The 18,174-nt window shown below is 35.7% G+C and overlaps 1 protein-coding gene across 2 annotated transcripts in view; it reads right to left on the reverse strand.

Moving 5' to 3' along the window:
• Positions 1 to 2,216: 2,216 nt before the first annotated feature.
• The window catches only part of LOC127852190 (uncharacterized), a 42,478-nt gene continuing 26,520 nt past the window's right edge, over positions 2,217 to 18,174 (reverse strand). For both annotated transcript variants that reach the window (XM_052386073.1, XM_052386075.1), the window contains exons 2-8: positions 13,352 to 13,416; positions 10,363 to 10,487; positions 9,667 to 9,829; positions 8,367 to 8,675; positions 7,301 to 7,459; positions 4,388 to 4,485; positions 2,217 to 2,305 (exon numbers count right to left, since the gene is read on the reverse strand). In XM_052386073.1, the coding sequence (XP_052242033.1) occupies positions 2,228 to 2,305; positions 4,388 to 4,485; positions 7,301 to 7,459; positions 8,367 to 8,675; positions 9,667 to 9,829; positions 10,363 to 10,487; positions 13,352 to 13,373 (954 nt within the window). In that variant the 5' untranslated portion in view covers positions 13,374 to 13,416 and the 3' untranslated portion in view covers positions 2,217 to 2,227. The remainder of the gene's footprint in view (positions 2,306 to 4,387; positions 4,486 to 7,300; positions 7,460 to 8,366; positions 8,676 to 9,666; positions 9,830 to 10,362; positions 10,488 to 13,351; positions 13,417 to 18,174) is intronic.

Genomic DNA, 18,174 nt, shown 5'->3' on the forward strand with positions numbered 1-18,174 from the left:
AACATTTTGGCAAAGTAACGTGAAGATATGGCATGAAATGTGACTTCTACAGTGTTTAGAAGGTTTTTTCTTTTTCTTGACCTAGTGACCTAGCTTTTTCACACAGCATGACCCAGTTTCGAACTTGATCGAGGTATCATTGGGACAAAACTTCTGACCATGTTTCATGAAGATCAGACAAAAATGTGGCCTCTAGGTTGTTTACAAGGTTTATATGTAGCCATATAAGGAAAACTGCCCGCCCACTGGCGGCTATGTTTTTCAACGGACCGGAACCACTTTTGAACTCAGCCAACATATCATTAAGAGAAAATTTTTGACAAAGTATCATGAAGATTGGGCATGAAATTTGACTTCTACAGTGTTTACAAGGTTTTTCTTTTTTTTACCTAGTGACCTAGTTTTTGACCCAGTTTCGAACCCGACCGAAGTATCATTAGGACCAATCTTCTGACCAAGTATCATGAATATCGGAAAAGAATTGTGCCCTCTACAGTGTTTACAAACAAATGTGGATGGACGACGGACAGACGGATGGACGACGGACAAAGACTGATCACAAAAGCTCACCTGAGCAATCAGATGAGCTAAAAGTTAACGAGCCGTCGAAAGTCCACGCGCCTGACTACTTTTCCGCTTTGTTAGTTTTAGGTACATATTATCTGAGTCACCACATATAATGAAAGCTCAGATATATTAAACGTTGACTAGTTTTACTATAAAATTGCTTTTTGTAAATGTAAAAGGTAAAGCTTTCAACAATTAACGTTGGCACGTGTTCGCGAACCAATCTTAAACGTAAGTCTTTTTATAAAAAATAATATTGGAATTGTTTTGTTTGTTTTTTCAATAGTAAAATATACGTCAAAATGACATGAAATGTGATGCCTCTTAGTGCATTTTTTAATTTACAAATATTGTATAACAAATGCAAACTTTATAACCTGAATAAATTCAAACGCAGAACATATTTTCTTTGTTCTAAGTATATTCCTTATTCTAAAATGAGTTAATGAATTGGTAAATACGGGCCTATATATAAAACGAACGGCCATCATTGTATCTTGACCTTCAACTTTGATCTTTAAGTGTAAGCATTAGTTCCCTTTGAGTTAGGGAGACGGGAGTGACATGATTAAATGTGGGCACGTGTGGTAACTTATTTTAAATTGATTGATGCATGAAGGGGTTATTATGGATGATGAAATTACATAAAGACAAGCTGTATTATGGAACAACTATAACTGTGACATTCGCCAATTTAGCTGGGCAGACTGTTGATACACGAGACATGACTTTTCAGATTGCGGTCATGTGTGGTACGAAATTCTACATTTCTAGACAAATCGGTGAGTAGTTTTGCTAAAAATATTCGATGAAAAGTCTAGCTCGAGTGTTTATCTTCATCTTCACATAACAATCTCATAAACCATAAATGTCATAAATATAACAGTTGTAGTTACGAAAACACTTGCCTACGCCAAGACCATGATAATCATATTTTCTTGAAAATATCATTTCTACAGGGGGTGAGTAACCTTCTGTACCAGACGCTTGAACATCTTGAGAAATGAAGTCCATATCATCTTTCAACTCAACGGCGTTTCCGAAATCAGTCAATCTGGCATTTAGTTTGGCATCCAAAACAATGTTCTTTGACTTAATGTCAAGATGCAGCAGTGGTTTTCTGCAAAGAATCTTGTGAGAGTGAACAGTGTACAAACATATAAATGCATTGTCAGCATATTGTTTGATTTTTCATAACCAATGCAAAACAAGTTTAATGTGTTGCATATGTATTTTAATATGAGGATGAATTACTATCCAATATGTAATTTCTTTTTTTATTTCATTTACATTGTGTATATAGTAATGCAATCTGCTAGTTTATTCCTATTTAACACGCATGTACCTGTCTTGGGTTCCCCTATGGATAAAGTCTATTGCACAGGATATTTGGTGTATGATTTTCATCCTGCAATTCATGTCGAGCTTCGGTGGAGTTTGTTTTTGTCTTGTGTCGTATTGAATCGCATCAAACAAATCACCGTTTTCCAGATATGGTGAAATCAAATAGTATTCACTGTATTAAAATGCGACATTTAAAACGAGCTAAATTTTTAACGATATCTACGTTCAAAGTAATAGACAAATTTATACAACTGAATAAATTTAACTTTTAAAAACTACAAATTGAATTAGATTAGAAACATAAAACACGCAAAACTTACTCGTTCACCTTATCTTCATGGTGTGCAATAAGAGGAACAATGCCGAAATGCAATATTTTTGCCACATACGTTTCCTGAAACAAATTATCATTTACACTATGCGGCGTTATACATATTACAGACACAATGTTAATAACCACTATGATATTTATTGCCAAAATATACATAGATGATGGTTAATAAAGATGATGGTTAATAAAGATTGTTCGATAAATACGTATTTATCTACTTTTCAACTGGAATCATAATTAATATGACACAAAACTAACCTTATTACAATAATTGTGTATTATTTCCATTTTTCTATCAAATCAAACATTTAAACGTTTGAAGTCGGGTATTTATGTTCTTGTATTCGATATTGGGTGTGCCATTTTTTTAATAATCGGAGCAATCGATTATGGATATGCCACCTATCAGTCATGCCGGAACACGCACGTTCGCATAACACTGTGACAGCATATCATAAAAACGACGCGTTTTGTTATGCAATAAACTTTAATGTAATTACAAGCATAATGTTATTTAATAATAGTTAGCAACATTTCAATAGATGGTGTGTTTGCTTAATCAAATAAAACATAGATGAAACAGTGTAATTTCTTTTTTTTTAGGTAATAGACGGACAGAAAAGATGTAGGAAGCAGTTCCGCTTAAGCGAATGATTATCTATGAATTTTCGATCGACGTTTAGTTTTTTGATTTTGTCATACTAGATCTACAGTTTTGTTGAAAATTGATATATGACATAAACAACTATATACTATAACATATTGTATAGCAAGTTTAGAACAGGAGACCGGTTTTTCATCTGTTTACGACGACACACATAACCAGTAATGTTACCGATATCATAAGCGACATAATGGACAGCTTCCATACTGGCGCCGTGCATAAATCTAAAATGTATGCTGCTGATGTTTAAAACAAATATTCACAATATCAAGTTAAATCGTTATGCAGTTGAAGGGGCTCCTGCACGCTTGTGCTGAGCAATAATATAAAATAGCTCTCTTCAGTTGCTTTGTTCATTGATGAGATGAGAACAGCAATAAACCTGGATGAAACATAAGCTATTTGCACATCGTCTTCACCTTTCCTAAGTTATACCAACGTTCAAACAAGATTATTAGACTCCATAAGCATTTTTAAAACAAGATAATTTGTATACATTCAAAAGTAAAGTCATGTAGTTCGGAATTTCAAATATTACTTTAAAACTGTTTTTTTAAACGGGTATGTACCTGGTATCCACTAAAAATTTATACAATTAACAAACAAGTCACGTGATATGTTAATTAATATGCGAAACAAAGAATTCGTTTAATTAATTTCGATGAAGGATTTTTTATTAAATGGTATAAATGAATATATTTACTCGACAAATACATATTCAAATGAAAAGTATGTAGGATCTGGCACGAGTTGTCGTATCATACCATATTTTATTAAACGAGTTCATGAATTTTGTTAGTAAGCGAGCCTTAAGCGAGCTCACTGAAGAATTCCTGAACGAGTTAAATAAAATATGGTATGAAATGACAACCAGTGTCAGATCTTTTTTATCACATGCTTTTAAATGAGCAAATTAAATAAATATTTACGCAAACATAATGATAAATCCCGAATGTTGTTAACATTTCGTTACGTCATTTGACGTTGCAACGTCATTTCAGCAAAATAACAAAATGCGATTGGTTAATCGAATGAAAATAAGCCAATGAAAACGCTTAAAAAGTATATTACACGTGTGTAAGATAAAAAAAAATATTCGTAATGGTTATTTTACATGGGAAACAGGGTAAGGCATGTGATAAATCAGCATATTAGTAATTGGTACGTAAATCACGTTTGAAATTTAATATAATACACAATACTTAGTTAAGATTGTATTTACATGTGCTTTACATGAACAAATTCTCACAGAAATATAATAAGTTTGCATTCCTTACGGTGAAACACAAATAACATAAAAATGTATATGTTATTTTTACTCATGCCATTTTTTTGTTGTTTAAATGTTTGTGTTGTTTTATTTGCGTTGTGTTCTATTTATATTCATATAAAATTATATGAAATATGCAGAGCAAAGTAGGCATTGCAGCGCTAAACGTCAGTTTATTTTCTGTAAATAATATATTAGTATGGCAAATTACCTTTATGATTTGTGCATCGATGATTGTTCTATAGACAGATGGTTTCGTGATTTGCTTAATTGCTAGTCTTGTTGTGAAGGTATCTATTTTCCGGTCCGCTGTAATAATAATAATACAACACAATAAAATACAATAGCTACTGTTTATTTTAAAGTTTAGTTTTAAAATATACATGAATTGAAATATTTACGATTAAGCCTACTAATAGCATACATAAATTACTAAGTATTTGGTTCATAAATCGAATAAATTGAATAAGGCATTTTAAATCTACTATGGCAAATCGGATGCCTTTGTCAGTCCATACGTCAGTCTGTACCTAACACATTCGTGTTCCCTTCATACCTCTTAACGTTTTAACGGATTATTATAAAAAATATTTAAATTCTAAGAGATATCAGAAAATGAGCATATATACATAGAATAAAGAATGAGTCATAAAAGTGGCCTACAGATTTAACCTGGTGTCCTTAGGTCTTTAACGTACCTTACCAAAATTCAGACTTGGCCTAGATATTGCCAAGATATACACTTCGACTCGTTTTCTTTAGACTTGAGTCATAAATGTTGCTCATAGAGTGATACGACCCAAATTCGAACTTGGCTTTTATATGGTCAAGATGAACAATCTGAACATTTTAAGCTTAATTACGTTATAATTGTGACCTGTTTTTTTTATTATTTGACATAGTGACCTAGTTTTTTCACGCATACGACCAGATTCAAACTCTTTCTAGAGTTTTACTTGATACACATTTTGACCACTTTTCACCAATATAAGATGAAATAATTTGGCCTATACGGTAGAAAATTGACGACGCACATTGCACGGCACACGACGATGGACGCCGGACATAGAGTGACCACAATAGCTCACTTTAGCACATAACTTTAACAATAACATACATATTTTGGTAAGAGATCATCAAACGTCAGACATGCTAAATGTATGTTATTGTTTGCATTGCAAAAACACATTTGTAAGTTAAACATCTAATAAAATGAGGCTTTTTAAGTTCATAAATGAGTCTCCTACCGGTCTGGTGAAAACCCCAAACAATGAAGAATTATCCATTAACTTCAAATTGACTTTTATCTGTACAATTGTAATGTTCCTAAATGAAATTCAATATTCGTTAAGCACATTACGTATTTATTTTTGTTTTAATGCGTATTACAGTACCATTGCTATTCATGTGTATACAAAGTTCAATAATTAATTTTAAAGTCTTTCAAGGAATTGCATTACTTCGTATAATCACTCACAGTGATTACCAAGATCTTTTATCATAATGTGTACTGTTTGCGCCATTTCATCTTTTGTGGTAAGAGGTGGAAGCGAGTAAAATACATCAAAAAGGCATACATATACCCAAATGTGTATACCACTTTTAATTATCACAGTTGTTGAGTAGATACAACATTAAGTTTTATTCTATTTTGAGTTAAAGTGGTCGGAACATAGGCCTATGAGGGACATCGAAAGGTATTGTACACTCTCCAACATGGTCTTTTATTTATATACCAATTTTACTCCAAACAATTTCAGCACTTTCAGAAAAATCGCAGACTCCAGTTTAAAGTTTTAAATTTGTATCGTTATAGCAGTAGTCGCGAATTGAAGGAAATGGACATAAGAACAAAGGAAGACATTGAAAGAAAGCCATGTAAAACCTGTATGTGAATATGTACATAATTTAATATAATTATAGTAATAAATAACGTGTTGCAAGGTAATCCCAGAATCTTCAGTACTTTTAAGTATTCACAGGAATACATTTTTCGGACTGACGGACGGAATGTCAGACGAACGGACTTCCACACATATAAGACACGACGGACTTTTGGTTAATTGTTATCAATACACCAACGGTTGATGCACTAAATAACGCCGGGTTGTTTATCAAATAGGGTGTGTAACTGTGTATATGTATCATGACAATTCAGTAATAATAGCCGCCATCTTGTAAATTCTTTACATTGTTCTTCTTATTGTTGAATCCATTTACGAAACTTAAATCGGGATCTAATCAATCAAAATTTGTTTTTCTTTTAAGCATGATGACAAAGTAGTGTTTACATGCACAGAAGAATTCCTCCATCAGTCATACGTTAAAGGCATTATGCCATTCAATGCTCATGTGACGATATATCTGGTACAATCTCTTACTTTTTACATAGTGTTATTTAAAATATATACAACATTCCACGATGCAGCGACACACTCATTTTAATAAAATTGATAAAGAAAAACGATAGAGGTCGGACGATTACTTAAATACCTGTACATTTCCACCCATAATAGACAAACTAACCAGACCCCCACCCCACAGGCGGCTGTTTATCTACGCATTTTCTTAAGTCGATAGAAACACATGACCTGAGCAATTGTCCCAGCTTTGTACAAACATGTGAATTCAAAAGAGCTCGCAAATATTACCTTATGCTTTCTTAGAACAACTTGGCAGTCCCATACGGCCCAAATATTTTTAAAAGGACCAAAAAAGTTCTTATTCCGGTCGGGTTATCATCAGGAACAAATGTTCTGAACTTAAATCATGGCGAATGAGAAAGAACTCTTTCTAGCGTCATAGAAAGCTTTCTTTTTTATAACAGAATAGAACAGGTGCCCGAACCCTTGGTAATAATTTTTGTAAAGAGACCGGACCGATTTTGGACCTTGCTCGAGCTATCGTTAGAGATTATGTTCTAGGGGCTTTCATGTATTATAATCAAGCGTCTTCACAATGTTTAAAAAAAAAACATGTAAAACACTGTGCGCCCTTTTTCTTTATGTTTCTTAACAGAGGGGTTTTAGTGTGGTAGGAGGAAAGAAAGTTAAATGTCGATCATAAAAGCTCGCCATGAGCAGAGTGTGCTCAGTTGATATATGAAAAAATACACGTTACTTACTTATAAAGACGCTTGTATCATGCCCTTCGTAAATTTTACGAGATTGTCGTTTCAATTTGTCAATATATTGTTTTTGAAGATATATTAACCACCCGTCGTATAAGTCTTTCTTCATTGTTATTGTAATATCTGTGCTGATGTTTTGAAAATTTCTTTCATCTGAAAAAGGCAAAAATTAGATAAATTAATCAATTAACATATACAATAACTCAATTATTACTCACTTATAAGTAGGAACATATGTTCATGATATGTATAGGCTAGTCAGTGGAGGCAGTGCAATAATACTTTAAATGAACATGGAAAAATCATTTAAAACCTAAAGATGCTTTAGAAAAAGAAAATGGTCATGATTTTTTAATGCAGGACTAACATTTACATCTTCCTATGTCTACATGTTGTAATGCGTCACAAAGAAAGAACTTGCGGAAAAACTTGTGTAACGTTTAAGTCGAAAAACTGGGTATAACTTATGCAAATGCACTTATGCTTTTAACGCAACTGATTAATTGCCCCCGTTCACAACTATATATATTGAGGAAAACCATTCATGTAATTTGAATATTGTTAAACGAAAGGTGTGCGCGGACGTCTGCGGACAAGTTTGTGTGTGCGAAAAGACAGATATATAGGTGGACAGATGTCAATTTTGATTCAAGTAACCACTCACACCCTGTACTTCGAAAAGGGGGATAACAATGTCATGTGATTCGGCTAGCAATGTTCATTTGAAATGAACCAAGATTGAAACTATGACCATCTGTCGTTACTCTGAATTTCAGACTTGAAGAGGATCCGAAAGGAACATTTCTGTGGTATTATTTCGTTATTATTTATGTTGTCCGTTTATCAGAAGACATGCGTATCTATAAAGATTATCGGACAAAATATTAAAATCAACACTTGAGTAGGTTTGTGTTTGGTGTAACATAATTATTTTTTATTTTGGGGATTTACTGTTTTTTGTCAATTTACACATTTTACGTTGTAAAATGATAATACACAAAAGCCTTATATGAAGATTTTTTTAATTTGTTACGAGATACTTGTAATGCAATTAAATAACCTCCATCATCCTCGAGTGTCTGTCTACCGAAATCCGACAACCTCAAGGACCAAAGTCCAGGACACTTCTGTAGTTTAGTTATTAGAAAGCCAAATGTAGCGTCAGCTTTGTTTTGTTCTTTCCATTCATACAGAAATTGATAAACTTGTTCGTAATTGGAATAACTGTAGTGTTTCTTAATGTCTTGGATGGTTTGTTCTGCAATCCTCAAATTGGCTGCAGTAGGATCAAACTGATGGCGTATCTGAAGTGCTATTCGTGCGAGATGTACGTCTGTTAGGTTGGTGTTCGAATTGACAACTTCGTTCTCTGCAAATAAAACATCAGAAGTAATTAGCAGATAGTAGTTAACTCTTTATTAACTTTGACTTAAACAAGGAACAAGATGTTTTAATATAATAAATATTTACTGCTATAAAATGTATGTATAACTCTCGTTTAATAGTTGCGACAATAGCTCTAAATGAAACAGTTAATAATTGAGTCATTTAAAATGTGAAGAGAAAAATAATAATTTTGTTTCAAACATTCCATTTAAGTGCTCATTTTAATGACCTTAAATGAACGATTAATAGATATATTCTTTGCCAACGTTAAGTTTCAATGATGAGTCACACCGTTTCAAGACGTTTCATTGAAAATCCTTAATGCGACCTTCAAATTGAAGCAACAATTCTTTATGAATAAATAAAGCCAGAACAGCAATGTTTCTTACAATTATTTGGTAGCCCAAGCACGGTACAGCCATTAACACGTAAACATGTTATTTAACAGTCCGCGTTGCATTTGTCTTACGTTTATTAACGAATATATGTAACATGTATTTGATTGCAAAGAGTACCTATAAAATGGCATTCCTTCATACAATGTTAAAGAAAAACGTGTTATATTACTTAAGCTTATTATAAACATGTTAAGTAAAGTTTAAACTATATTTTAAAACAGAACAAGAGATGTGTTTGACGGAAAGACAATGCCTCCTATTGAGCCGCTTTGAAGCCATATATTTGATCTTTGACCTTGAGGGGTGACCTTGACCTTCGCCTTTCAACACTCAAAATGTGCAGCTCCGTGAGATACAAATGCATTCTAAATATCAAGTTGCTAGCTGCAATATTGCAAACGTTATGACCAAGGTTAAAGTTTTGGGACACATACAATGACAGACCCATACAGACAGACAGACATACAGACCAAAATCAATAAACCCCCGATCAATCGATCCGGGGGCATAAAAAACAGTGAATGTATAATGCTCGTAGATAATCATGGGACCTGATCATGACATTAGTGTACTTACCTGGGTGCTCCATAGTTAGTTCTTCTTCATGCTTTTCAAGGGTCTTTAACAAATCGCTGTGGTAACTTGCTAGGTATTCTTTGAACTTCCTGTAGGTTTTCACACCACCTTTACCTATCCTTCTCATCAATACACGACATTTCGCTTCATTCGTAAATAAATTCTGTAAAATAAAATGAACCAATTACATAACCAGTTAACAATCTGAAAAACAAGTTACCTATGTTATTTTACAGATGCGGCACTTTTACTTACAATAGCGGTAATACACGTTGCGCCATTAACTATTAAATACTCAGGGACACAAACATAAGCATGAGGGCTGTTTAAACATTCTACATTTTGCGAGCATGAGTTTTTTTTGGGGCATGTTTCTGTAAAAGGCCTAGTTGAATCATTTTTTTATTTGACCCTATCTCTGGAGAGGTAGTGTACTTCTGTAAACTGACAACCGGTTGTGGGCACGGCGCTGGGGGTACTTATCAGCTGAGATTGATAAACTGTATTCAACAATTTCTTTTGAAGCATAGAAAACAAAACTATGAGGGACAAAAACAAGGTGTGAAATATATATGGGGCGTTGCCAGACTTTCGAGAAACAAGGCATTTTACAAACGTATTATTTAGCTACAGTTTGGTTAAAGTAACTTGCATGATTGTACAAAGTTAAGAAAGAATACGCCGTCATTGTTGTACCTTTATTTCATCAGCGTCGTGTACCTCCAGAAAGCGTCCAAGAAAGTTTAGCGCTGTGTCTACATTAATTTTCAGTACTAGGTCATTGTGAGCTCTAGACAATACGCGTTGACAACCGTCATCACCTAAAAGGCAAATAATGTGCTCATAAAGAACTTATTTTTATATTTCGTTCCCTGTTTTCAAAAGGCCAATAGTAGCACTTGAATCAAATGAAAGCAACTATGAATGATATGGACTTTTGTTGTGTTGCAAGACATTCATGAGTCCCATGCCGGTGAAAAAAAACCAGCGTACTTCTCTCATGTATTTGATGTTATCCCATTTTTATACCGACATTGACGGTCTGATACCCCATGGAATAGACTAGCCTCTTTACCACCTTGTTCAATAAACCTGTCGCGTGCAAGGACTACTTTTTATTCTACCACTGAATGATTTTTTATAAGAAATCTCTAGAGTCTATACAGGTTGCGGTGGTGTAGTGGATGAGGTGTCCGCCTAGCGATCGGGAGTTCGTGGGTTCGCTCCCTACTCGGGGAGCGTTCTCATTATCTCCTCCATAGAAACCAAGTACTGGTTCTTCCCAGGAAACTGACTCGACAGTGTATATATCTGCCTATAATAGGCCATCCTGTTATAGTCAGCAATTGAATGTAGGAAGTACGAAGTAGAGGTATAAGAGTCGAGAAACTTTAGCTTTATAATTATACGACCTTCACCCCTAGTCAAGGGACATAATGTTTCGCAATCCGTATAATGAATCAGCTGATTGACTGCGTCATAAGATGACATACGTATTGCGTCATTTTCCAATATTATGCGATGTCATCTTTTGGTGTAGACGAAACTAGTATGCGTTGTCTGGGAATAAAACACTGAAGACGCGAATTTTTTCTTGTTAATGTATCCTAGATGTAATTATGAAAAAGTGCATATTCTAAGGACTACTTACCTCGGATTGTACCGTTGGGACGAAGGATATAGATGTACATGTGGATATAGCTTATTCGTGTTGTTGATTTTCAGAATGTGCGTGCCAATTTGGATGTGAAATGTGTGTGTAGAACATACTGATGGCTATTGGGTGTGTATTTTGGTTCAAAAGTCTATTCGAATTGTTTTGCTTTTAGATGTTAGTAAACGTAAGGGTATTTACTTTGATGAATAAAATTTTGTCGTTGTTATTTTATCAAAGAAAGTATATTCAGTAAGAATAACCCGTTTGCAACACGTGTTTCAAAGATTTATACAATTATTACGGATTATCTTGTGTTTGGGGCACATACTACAGGATGTGAAGGCTAGATCTAGACGCTAACAAAATCTGCAGCGTCCATGAAAAAATAAGACGAGTATATTTGTTTGATAATTTATGTTTTGAACGACTCTGTGTGTAAAGCTACATGAACATGTCTGTTGACATCGACATCATTTTGCCAGGAGCAATCGCCGCCATATTGGATTTTGATCATTTTCTTTCGAAAATAAAATGCATTATATAAAATTAAAATCTTCTTTTCGCGGTAGTTATGTGTAACAATTTGCATGATGCGAAAAAATGAATCGATGCATATGGTAATATTTTTTCTCGTTTTACAGTTTTTGTGTAAAATGTTAAAGACTATTTTACGTACCAGAACAGAAACATACTATATCACTACGCATGGCTACATTCGTTAAATATAGATTGTAAGCGCTTTTAAAATTGAATTAAAATTATTGTTAAGGTAATTATATCGTTTTATGTTAAATGTCACGTTCAAAGAAATCAAGGGATAAATAGAATACTAGGATTAGCGTTGAATAGAGAGAAGTTTATGTTGCTCGGCTCGAACACCAAAAGCGCCCGCCAAGGCTCGCTCCCGGTGTTCTAAGCCTCGCAACCTAAACTTCTCTTTATTCAACGCTAACCTAGTATTCTCTATTTACCTATATAGATGTTTTCACCAAATCCAAATGAAAATAGTCGCGACGATCTAACAGACGGTGGACATTTGAAGACAATTTTATGTATTCATGTATAGAACCGCCAGAATGCGACCTTAACCGTAACCTTAATGGTGACAGCGCAAAGTCACAGAGTGTGTGTTGTCCGTTTCGAAACTCATTTTAAAAAAGGATTCAGACCAATTTTGAAGCATGAAGTTAGTTATATTATGCGCATGTTTCACGGTTGAATTGAGCTGAAAAGATTTAACAGGTCAAAAGAGTTAGTTAAAATGTGGTAACTGACCAATTATCTGCAACTCATCTTGCTACCAGTTGTTTATAAAAAAATATATATATATTATATTCGATATTTTACATGACTGTCCCAGTCCTCTAAGCCGACCTAAACTTTCTTTGTATAAGGATCGGAGTTAGTGTTCGTGTGTCGTATGAATAGATATCGTTGCAGGAAATAAAAATGATCCGTAAAACAATATTGTGTCATTGTTTCGTATGAACGAATCTGCAATAAAACTTAATTTAGATTAACATCGTACATGCATGATCAGTTGTCAAACGAAAGTACGGTTGATATTCAAATGCATTATTTTTTCTCTTTCCGGGATATTGTTTTAGTATGTTGATGCTGCATTAACAAATATAAGCGTATATAAATTGAAAACACCAAAAATAAACAACGGTTGCTATAGACAACTATAAACATAGCATGTACTATTACATGCGAATAATATCACTTTAACTGTTTGTATACCGATATCCCTTGAAACACTGAGGCTGAGAATTAATACATCCGGAAAATTGTGTTACTTTAATTTCTATCAATCATAAATGCATCCATATATATGAAGACTTAGACTTACCTCTAGGGAATACAATTAATGTAACAAGCACATGTGAAATTGATCATGGAGCTATTGACCAGATGCCCGCATGATAATTCTTAATATCCTTGTCAAGCGACGAACGCAGTCGACGGAAAAAACAACAACAAAATGCGAACAGGTTAAGATACTAGTAAGCAGTAAAGCAAACTTACTCAAATGGTATGAAGCCATCATCAACGTAACTGTTTTAGGAATTTACATTTGGACATCTGTTTTTCTGAAAGGAAAACGTTGTAAATATGTGTGCACAATATAGTGCACGTCGTCAACAGAAACACTGCTTTTGTACATTGCAATCTCTTTATACATTTGAGATGAACATGAAGTCGAATTTCTAGAAATTTCATTAATGATCCTAAGATGGTTCTGAATGTTTTGCTCAACGAATATATTCAAACCTTCCCTTTTTAATACTCAATTCACGTGTGCTACTTATGTACGCATTGTTCAATACCATATGAAGCACACGCATCACTAAAAATCATTAAAACAATGTTTTCAGAGAGAATGTTTAAACAAGCAATGTGTTTGTGAAACATCATGTCCCCATATATTTGACCTTTGACATTGAAGGATGACCTTTCACCACTCAAAATGTCCAGCTCCATGGGATACACATGCATGCCAAATATCAAGTTGTTATCTTCAATATTGCAAAAGTGTACATTAAATGAACGATTTTGACCCATATATTTGAACTTTGACCTTGAAGGATGACCTTGACCTTGACTTTTCACCACTCAAAATGTGCAGCTCCATGAGATACGCATGCATGCCAAATATGAAGTTGATATCTTCAATATTGCAAAAGTTATGGCAAATGTTAAAGTCGGGGCAAACAAACACACAAACCTACCAACCAACAAACCAACCAACAAACCAACCAACAGACAGGGCAAAAACAATATGTCCCCCACTATAGTGGTGGGGGACATAAAATCTCGGGTGTAAAGTATAGATTGCCGATATTTTGCTGCATACAAAATTTAAGTTTAATTGTGTTAACACTGACACATTAATAATATTAGTCACAGATATACCAGTAAAGTTATCATTTACGGATAAGTAGCGTAATAAAGTTGTTCTGGTGAAAATCAATAAAATCTTTGATACTTTCATTACATCAGTTTATTAAAATAATATATATATGTGCCTTCTGTAACTGCAAATATTTAAGATTAAAATAAATATAATGTATTTTATGAAACGTATTCTTCGCAACGGAATTCCTGTGTTAATGGATCAGTTTAAACCACTCATGGGACATTTCAAACGTTGATGGACCTGTGAAAAAAATAAATGACAAAAACAAAGTGAAACTCTAGCTGCTGGGCAGTATTGCATTTTCATTATACACAACTTCGTGGTCCGTAATTTAAGGCAAGTGACCAATTGCCAAAACAGTACGGCACTATACGAAACAAAATACATACATAGTAGAATAAAGCTGGGGTCACCGCCTTGGAACGGTCAAAGCAAAGCACTGGGAGTTTAAACCGTTTAATGCGCTAAACCTCACACATGGCCAGCCAATATTCATGAAACATGTTATAAGTGTAAATAAAAATTAAACTCATAGCATTGCAAATCAAATTGAACAATAATGAAATGGAATTAAAACGCACTCAAGTTAATAACCATTGTGGTAAAGGTAAGATGGAGACCCGAGCAACAGAGTAACAACTTTTTTTGAGGAATTAGGAAATTAAATTACGAACAAGTGTCTACTACATCGCTTCTTGTTTAAAAAATATTTAATAATATAGCATCATATAGACAATATTTCAGATGAATATCTAGCAAATACAGGAAGAAACAATTTGGGTTAAAAAGATGCATATAACATCGCTTGGTTGTCTATTTGACTGCATAAAAATCAATCAATCAAGAATGCCCGTCACAGAGAAAATATTAATAAAGTTGAAAGATATAAACCCGTCGACCTATGCATGTAGCTGAGACAGTAAAAGTAGATCCAATGACGAAATTCAGAAGCGATGACACGATGACGTCACCAGTATTGAAATCAAATATTATTAAAGGGGCAGTGCTGTAAAATAAACAAGGGCTGTTTGTAAAACATGCATGCCCCCCATATGGGCTGTCAGTTGTAGTGGCAGCCATTGTGTGACTACGTTTTTGTCACTGTGACCTTGACCTTTGACCTAATGTAAGTTATCATCCGGAAACCATTGTACTATTTCGAGTCACTGTGACCTTGAACTAGTGACCTGAAAATCAATAGGGGTCATCTGCAAGTCATGATCAAGGGGGGAGTGAGAGGGGGGTATAATGTGGGGTGTGGTAATTTATAAGATGTCTAAAAAAAAATGTTTTTAGAGGGGGTGGGGGTTGGGGGTTGAGAGGGGGGTATAATGTGGGGTGTGGTAATTTATTAGATGTTTAAAAAAAATTGGGGGGTGGGCGGTAGGGGGGAGTGAGAGGGGGGTAAAATGTGGTGTGTGGTTATTTATTAGATGTTTAAAAAAAAAATTGGGGGGGAGTGGGGGATGAGAGGGGGGGTATCCTGTGGGGTGGGGTTCTTTCTACTCTGTTTCCAAAAAAATTGGGGGGTCGGGGGTGGGGCGGTGCGAGGGGGGTAATAATATGGGCTGTGGTAATTTATTAGATGTATAAAAAAAATATTTTTTGGGGGGGGTGGGGGTGGGGGGGCGGGGGTGAGAGGGGGGTATAATGTGGGGTGTGGTAATTTATTAGATGTTTAAAAGAATCTTTATTTTTTTGGGGGGGTGGGGGGTAGGGGGGGTGGGGGGTGTGAGGGGGGGTCTAATGTGGGGTGTGGTCCTTTCTTAGCTGTTCCCCCCCCCTATTTTTTTTGGGGGGTGGGGGGGGGGGGGTCGGGGCGGGCGGGGGTGAGAGGGGGTATAATATGGGGTGTGGTTATTTATAAAATGTTTTTTTTTTTTTCAAATTGGGGGGTGGGGGGGGGGGGGTGGGGGTGGGGGGTGGGGGGTGGGGGTGAGAGGGGGTAATAATGTGGGGTGTGGTTATTTATTAGATGTTTAAAAACGGGGGCTGGGGGGCGTGGGGGGTAGGGGGGCGTGAGAGGGGGGTATCCTCTGGGGTGTGGTAATTTATTAGATGTTAAAACAACTGGGGGGGGGGTGGGGGGGGGTGGGGGGCTGGTAGGGTAGGGGGGTATAATGTGGGGTGTGGTAATTATAAAGATGTTTACAAAATGGGGGGGTTGGGGGAAGGGGGAGTGAGAGGGGGGTTTCATGGAGGGTTAATGGGGTGGGGTAATTTATTAGATGTTTCAAAAAAATTTTGGTGGGGGAAGGTAGGGGGGTGGGGGGTAGGGGGTGGGGGTGGGGATGAGCAGGGGGGTATAATGTGGGGTTGTGGTAATTTATAAGCTGTTAAAAAAATTCGGGGGGGGGTGGGGGTGGGGGTAGGGGAGAGTGAGAGGGGGGTATAATGTGGGTGTGGTAATTTATTAGATGTTTAAAAAAATGGGGGGTTGGGGGGGGTAGGGGGGTTGGGGTAGGGGTCAGAGGGTGGTATAATGTGGGGTGTGGTATTTATAAGATGTTTTAAAAAAATAGGGGGGTTGGGGGTGTGGGGGGGTAGGGGGGGTGAGAGGGGGTAATAATGTGGGGTGGGGGTAATTTATAAGATGTTTAAAAAAATAAAAATAAATTGGGGGGGTAGGGGGGGTAGGGGAAAGTGAGAGGGGGATATAATGTGGGGTGTGGTAATTTATTGATGTTTAAAAAAAATTGGGGTGTGGGGGGTAGGGGGGTAGGGGGGAGTGAGAGGGGGGGTATAATGTGTGGTGGGGTTATTTATTAGAAAAAAAAATTGTGGGGGGTGGGGGTGGTAGGGGGGGTGATGGGTTACGGGGTGGGGGTGAGGTGAGGGGGAGTTTCATGTGGGTTGGTTATTTATTAGATGATGTTTTTAAAAAAAATTGGGGGGGGGGTGATATCCTCTATTCATTAAACATGAATTTTAACTTATTGCATTTGTTTCCCCTGTATATAAGAAAAATATTAATAGTGTATTACCTACCCTGCCCTCTGCTTATATTTATATTTATCAACAAAATTAAACATTAACACAATATTTAATATACAAAATATACAAAAAAAATCATATTCTGATATTATTTTTACTGATCCACTTAATTTTACTCAAAGGATGATGTTTCATTGGACTGATAATTATAGATTTAGGATTACAGACCAGTTGCTTCAGTTATATTGTTCAGAGTTCGCCCTGATGGCCGTGTATGCATTCTTGAGTTATCCAAAAACCATTTTACTATTTCGGGTCACCGTGACCTTGACCTTTGACCTAGTGACCTCAAAATCATTAGGGGTCATCTGCCAGTCATGATCAATGTACCTATGAAGTTTCATGATCCTAGGCCCAAGCGTTCTTGAGTTATGATCTGACAACCACCTGGTGGACGGACCGACAGACAGACCAACAGACCGACATGAGCAAAGCAATATACCCCCTCTTCTTCGAAGGGGGAATAACAATTATTAAAGGGGCAGTTAAATTGAATTACCAATAAAACCAGCTGTGTTTATCGAACATTTTAGAAGCAAATAATTAAGTTTTCTTTTCTCAGCTCTAACAAGCTCATGAAATTTGAATTAAATTTACTTTAGACAGTTTAAGAATCCACACTAGCCATTAATTTTTATCAATAAGGCTGGCCAATGCCCTCAAATCTTGATTGTTCTAGGACGCCTTGAACATGATACTCAATAGTGTTGATGGAGCAGCGGCAATTGCTGAAAGACTTGAAGCAGTGATTGAACAGCTCACTTGGTACATTAAACAAGCAAATACATTTTTTATATAATCAATATTTATAGAATTGCTAAACAAGACTGATAGTATGAAATATACATATAAATAATACTATTAAAGTCTACTATAGCTCATGCTTCTCAGACTGCAACAGGTTTTTTTTATTGACTTGCTGAAAGGAATCCGCACT

The sequence above is a fragment of the Dreissena polymorpha genome, chromosome 1, assembly GCF_020536995.1.
Source record: "Dreissena polymorpha isolate Duluth1 chromosome 1, UMN_Dpol_1.0, whole genome shotgun sequence".
Lineage (NCBI taxonomy): Eukaryota > Metazoa > Mollusca > Bivalvia > Myida > Dreissenidae > Dreissena > Dreissena polymorpha.